Source organism: Polyodon spathula, chromosome 3 (genome assembly GCF_017654505.1).
Source record: "Polyodon spathula isolate WHYD16114869_AA chromosome 3, ASM1765450v1, whole genome shotgun sequence".
Classification (NCBI taxonomy): Eukaryota; Metazoa; Chordata; class Actinopteri; order Acipenseriformes; family Polyodontidae; genus Polyodon; species Polyodon spathula.
Window position 1 is genome coordinate 39,201,671 of NC_054536.1, and position 6,271 is coordinate 39,207,941.

General features: G+C 39.0%; 1 protein-coding gene across 1 annotated transcript; it reads left to right on the top strand.

The window, feature by feature from the left end:
* The first annotated feature begins 1,839 nt into the window (after nucleotides 1–1,839).
* On the top strand, nucleotides 1,840–3,446 carry LOC121308395 (chemokine XC receptor 1-like). Its single transcript, XM_041240772.1, has 2 exons — nucleotides 1,840–2,011; nucleotides 2,118–3,446. The coding sequence occupies exon 2, from the start codon at nucleotides 2,128–2,130 to the stop codon at nucleotides 3,247–3,249; it is 1,122 nt and encodes a 373-aa protein (XP_041096706.1). The 5' UTR covers nucleotides 1,840–2,011; nucleotides 2,118–2,127; the 3' UTR covers nucleotides 3,250–3,446.
* Nucleotides 3,447–6,271: the final 2,825 nt, after the last annotated feature.

Consider the following 6,271-nt stretch of genomic DNA (forward strand, 5'->3'; position numbering starts at 1 on the left):
TATGACGCAATTCTTCTTGAAACCTCACAAAATCTTCTTCTTTGGAATAGTAGAAGTGATTCATCTGACACTTGGCATATATTGTCACCATCCAAACCTGCTTGCAAAGCAGAAGTTGCTGTGATACAATTTAACAGTAAAATGGTTGCCACAAATTTCACCGAAACCCGCTCTTAACAGCAGACTGCTTTTATTTGAAAACCGTCTGACGAACAGAGTCCAAACTTGGTAGGCATCGTTCTGGTGACAGCGGAATACAAATATGTTAAAAGGGTCTTAACAGTTTTCTATATTTAAATCAATTAAATCTATCTAACACCTTTGTTTGTACACAAGGAAAACAGGGAATGAGCAAACCAGCATTGCAATGAATTATGAGCTTCCATTCCGTCTTAAAAAAATGACCACATTCTGTCTCTGACCTTTTATGATGAAGTTTTTACTTGATTTTACCATTACTTATTAGACAAGATTTAAATATATATCTTTTTTATTCCTAATTTGTTTAGTGTGACAATTTTTATTTGTACCAGCTTCTAATACCAGCACTATTTGTAAATTTAAAAACAATTCTTAATTTTGTTTTCATGAGAGTCTTTGTAATCAGCAGTGGTTTTATTTCTATTGCACATGTTGGACATTTTGGGTTGTCTGTCTGTTTATTGGTGTCCTCAGCGCAACGCACACCAGCAACCCCTGTAGTCTGGTCAGACACCTACGGGCTTACCTGTTAGCTGCCCGGGAGCTGCGTTGTCCTCCGACAATGTAGTTCCTGGGTGACTGCATGTGAATCCTCAGTGTGTAAAGTAGCGGTTGGCTGACAGCACACGCTTGGAGGACAGCGTGTGTTTGTCTTCGCTGCTCCCGAGTCAGCGCATGGGTGGTAACAGTGAGTTGAGCCTAAATAATAATTGGGCATTTCAAATTGGGAGAAAAATAACAAAAATAATTGGCAACAACTAAATTTATTAACAAAACACACTCAATAAAATAACCAAAACAGACATAAACAACTCTGAAATGTGACTCAGAGGCTTAGTAGTAGCCTAAATTGGTTTCTATTTATTTTTGTTTCCTTTCAGAAACAAATGATGGAAATGACAATTTGTAGTAAAAAGCTTTGAGATTCCAAGCCTATGACTGATACCCTGTTCCCATTACCTACATAATGCAGGATCAACAACTGCTGAAGAAACTGAAGCTAACAAAATAATTCCAGAAATATTTTCTGTTGTGCACTTCCATTTGTTACATAGGTCTCAGATTAAACATGCATTTTTATTTTAAAATTTTACTGATACTGACCTGGTTAAATACACCTTGTTTTGCCAGTCATGCTTATAGTTAGTGTTGCACTTGCTTGTTCATGTCACCTTCCCTTCAATGGTTTCTTTATCATTAACCAACCATCTGTTTCTTCTATTGACTGACATGCTTTCAGCCAGTAACACGCTTTGACTCGGTGTACACTGCTGGGGTGAAATGGCCCAGGGAGTGCAAGTGTATCAGATATCCTTAACTTAAATATTACCAGATACCATGTTTTAAAATGAAAATATGTGTTTGCATGTTTGTTTGTTTTTTCATAGCTGCTCAAATGAGGCTAATTTAGTGCAAAACAAGTATGATTTATGGGGTTATTTTGTTAGCTACAAAATGTATATAGTGTCAACTTCCTAAATTTGTACTGGATCAGATAGCTAGGTTTCAGAATTTATACTTGTAGGCTTATAATTTAGTGCAATAAAAAATAGGTGTAACAGACTTTGCAAGAATACAAAATGAGTTCACAACAATGCACATTGACAAACAGTGCAAGAAATCTATAATCTAGTTTACCGTCAGGGTTTCCATATCCCTCAAACAGATGTTCCCTTTTCTTGTAAATCAGAACATTGATGCCAGTGCACTGTACTGTGCTAAATATGTAATTTCCTAAATTACTGCTGACAAATAATAAAATGAGAAGTCTTCCATTTTAATCAGAAGTTCAACAGCGCAGAGACGTGAGGTGAGTAAAAACTTATTGTCTTTTATTTACTGAATTAATTCTCATTGTTCATTACTATTAAAACATGTATATTTATATTCATTAAGCAAAACTTTTTTTTTTTAAGAATCACAGGAATGCAGACCACCACAGAGTATTTCCTGAACACACCTTCCACAGATGACTATGAAATTGACTATAATGGAAGCATAGTATTACTTTGTGAATATGATATACATGCATCTGTTGGAATATTCACCTCAGTATTTTATTGCCTTGTCTTTATTCTCAGTGTATTTGGGAATGGCTTGGTTTTGTGTGTGGTTCTGAAATATGAGGACAAAAAGAAGGTAATAAACATTTTCATTGTAAACTTGGCCATCTCTGACCTGGCACTGACTTTCTCTCTCCCATTCTGGGCGGTATATCATTCATACAATTGGATCTTTGGAGACTTCATGTGCAAGCTCTTGAGTGGGATGTACTTTATTGGCTTCTACAGCTGTATGATGTTTCTAATGGTGATGACTATCCATCGTTACTTGACAGTGGTTCATGGTGTATCTACTACTAGGACAAGGAGAACATGGTATGCCTGGTTGGCAAGTGCTACAGTTTGGGTTATCAGTATATCAGCCTCTATCAGAGAAATGGTCTTCTCTGCCGCTCAAGAGGATAATCAAGGAATCTTGTGTGAAGACAAAAGCAATGGGAAAATATCAGATTTGGTAGGATATTGTATACACATTTTTTTTTTCTTTTTACTTCCATTTCTCATCATTATGTACTGCTACTGTAGAATTATAATGACTGTTGTTGCTTGTAGAACAAAGACGAAATACAATGTTATTAAATTTATATTTAGCATTGTGGTGACATTCTTTGTTTGTTGGGCCCCCTATAACATCATCCTTTTTCTTAGGTCTCTTCATGAGCTTGGAGTTGCTCAATTGATGGGTTGTGATTTAGAAAAAAAAATGAATTACTCATTATATATCTGTCGCAACATAGCGTACTTTCACTGTTGCCTCAATCCTTTGTTTCATCTCTTTGTTCAAAAGTTGAGAAGAAATTTGTCAACATTAATTTGCAATACCCCCATAAAGGGAACAGTGAGAAAGCACCACAACAGTGTTCGCAGTAGCTCAAATTACATTAATGAAGCAGCATTGGTCCATGAAAGAATCTGCATGTCATCTCCTTTACAAATAAATGTCAGCAGAGCTAGTAATGAAGAGAAAGTTTCAAGCTTTGTCTAAAAACAGAGAAAATACTGTTTATTTTACAGAGAAAGTACTGTTTATACTCTTTTACTGCTTATTTATTGTTTTGTATGTTTACATTTTGTGTTAAAATTGACATGTTTTAAAAAGCAGTAGCATGTTTCCAGCTTTATGAACCAAGTGTAAACCTCTTTTGTGTATACAGTTTAATAAACATTGTGCAAATGTACCAGTCAAACAAAAAAAAGTTTGTTTTGTTATATTTGGCTTTGTATTACAATGCTCATTTGTTTAAATACAGAGAAACAGAATAATTTTTCTTGTATCGTATATATTTCCAAAGCCTTTTATTATTTTTATCCACACTTTTGAAATCCATATAACTAGAGCTTTGATGTAACATTAATAACAAACATATTGGGAAATGTTGCAGGTTTTAAAGAGTAAATGGTTCTCAAATATATAGCATTACACGTCCCCACGTGTTGCTACAACTGTTTAAATAACATACCTGTAATTTCTCTTTTCATTGTTAACATCCTGACAACTTTGTCTGTGTGGAAGGGTGGTGGGTATTTCACTGACACGCGGGAGACAGAAAGGTGTACTTGAAACACCACACAGGTGCCCGGTTTTATTAATGCCCTTTCTTTTAATTATTTTCAGCACGCAGAGGGCGCTGTTGTCCGTGGCCTGAATACTGTCAACAGTAAACAGGACCACGGGTTTACCAATTTAGGTAGACAGTCAAGTGCACGTGCAAGTACTAAAAATAATAATACAAAACAGAAGATACAAAGTAAAAGGGAAAACAAAATACTTCTAATAAAAACTACAAATTAAAGTTGCAACACTTTGCAGCGTTTTCCCAACTGTAGCTAGCCATACAGCCCAGGTCTCCGTCCAGCACTATATGGTTCCCTCCAACTATACATGTTCGGGGTCTGCCCAGGGATTCCCCAATCTCTATAAACTTTTTCTTTTCGTTTGTTTATTTCTCTTTCTTTTCCGACCGTTCATGTCATGCGCACCGAGCACCGAGTGCACCGAGCACCGTGCGCACCGAGGCATCGAAGTGCCAAGGGCTGCACGTGCACCGAGCTACAGAAACACCGAGGCAGCTAATGCAGCGGTGCCTACCCTAACCTCATGTAGTCAGCCACCTGGTCAGCACACAGCATGCACCAGGGGAGACACACAGGTTGAAGCTGCTGTGGGTGAGAGCTCAGTCAGTTTGAGAAAGAACAGGAGAAGGGAGAACACACTTTTTTTTTTTTTTTTTGAAGACTTAAAGCACCGAGGTGGACAGGCCGAGGCAGCCAATAAGGTCCACTCAACAGCGTGGCAGGCCAAAGCATAGCCAAGATGGAAGAACACACGGCTGACTGACTGCTTTTGTTTTTTGTTTTTTTTCCCCCAAGCTGAGCAAAGTTGGCAGAGTCACTCCAGGGTGGCAAGCTGAGCCCCAGTGTTCTCCCTGAAGGTGTAGCTGAAAGACAACACAAGCACAGACCAATACTGGACAGGCAGTCACACTCATACAAAGAAAAGACGGTCTGTGACAAGTGAAGCAGACCATAAGAAGAAGGATAGAGACACTCAAAATGGAGCTGCTGATTCCATGAGAGCAGCAAGCCAGCCCTCAGCACCAATTCAAGGGAATTGCAGTCGACTCAGAAGAGCTCTTTCAAAAAACACACTCTGGTTAGTGATACAGATGCATACCCTACTGTAGATGAGAGGCAAAAAGCTTACCCCTTCAGCTTCATCTATTGATTGTTTCAACTGCCTTCGCATTTTAAAAAAAATATATATAAATAACTACCCATCCAGCTGAGTGTGTTTCCACTGCCTTCCAGTATAAACAAAGAAAAATGTGCACTTCCTCCACTGAGCCTTGTTTTACAGACTTTTCGACCCACCCACCTGCGTTGGGCCTGAAAAAATAATAAATAAATAAATAAATAATAAGAAGGTTTCTTTTCTTTTCTGTCTCTATCTCCTTTAACTACTGTCTGTAGGCGGTGTTCTGCTCCGCTGTAAGCTATGCGCTGCAACGGCTGTGTGACTGCACATGGTCCAGACTAGACACACAGCCTGGTATCCTCAGTGCTCGGTGCTCTGGCTGCTTCGGCTCCCTCAGTGTCTTGGCCTCTGTGCTTCGCCTCGGTGTCCCAGAGCCTCTGTGCCTCGGTGCTTTGCCACCCTCGGTGCTCAAGCGCTCCTTACATTGGTGCCCTCAGTAGCTTCAGTGCCCTCAGTGCCTCGGTGCTCCAGAACCTCGGTGCCTCAGTACTCGACACTCTCAGTGCACCAGAGCCTCAAAGTTTCAGCATCTTCGATGCTCAGATGCTCATTGCAGTGGTGCCCACGATACCTTTCGGTATCATCGGTCCACCGTGACCCAGAGATCGGTGCCTTGGTGCCTCGGTGCTTCGACACTCTCGGTGCTCAAGCGCTGTCTGCACCCCTAGTATCAGTGCTCTTGGTGCCTCTGTGCCCTATAGTATCTGCCTCTGTACCTCAGTGCTTTATACACCTCGTTATTAGACGTTCCGTAACTCGGTGCTCTGTCACTGACATGTTGATAATGTCGGGCTTTCGCATGGGTCATGCGCCTATGCTGCCCTATACTGTGGTTTGTTGTCACACGATATGGGGTTGATTGTCACTAATTATGTGGTTGCTTTTACAGTAGAAAATAAAGCAACATTTTAATTTTTCAAAATAACAAAGTTTCTTCTGTGTAACATAGGATTATAATGATAGACAATATCAAAGTTTCATCTGTGTAACATAGGATTACATTGACAGTTAAAGTTATATTTTTTACTTTTTTATATGAACATAGGCTATATTACATAAACAATATAGGCCTATATATATTTCAAATGTTGAACCCATGGTACAAAATAATACCACAGCCTTCACAGAACAGGAAGACAAACAGTAAAGAATTTAAATAAACATTATGTGGTGACATATCCCACATGCTGGTGTAAAAAAAGAACACAAAAAACGTCCTTAGGATTCTAAATCAAAATAATTTTAGGTAGGC

What these genes read in the sequence shown, in the direction of transcription:
- LOC121308395 (XM_041240772.1), top strand. Translation starts at nt 2,128, where the DNA reads ATGCAGACCACCACAGAGTATTTCCTGAACACACCTTCCACAGATGAC.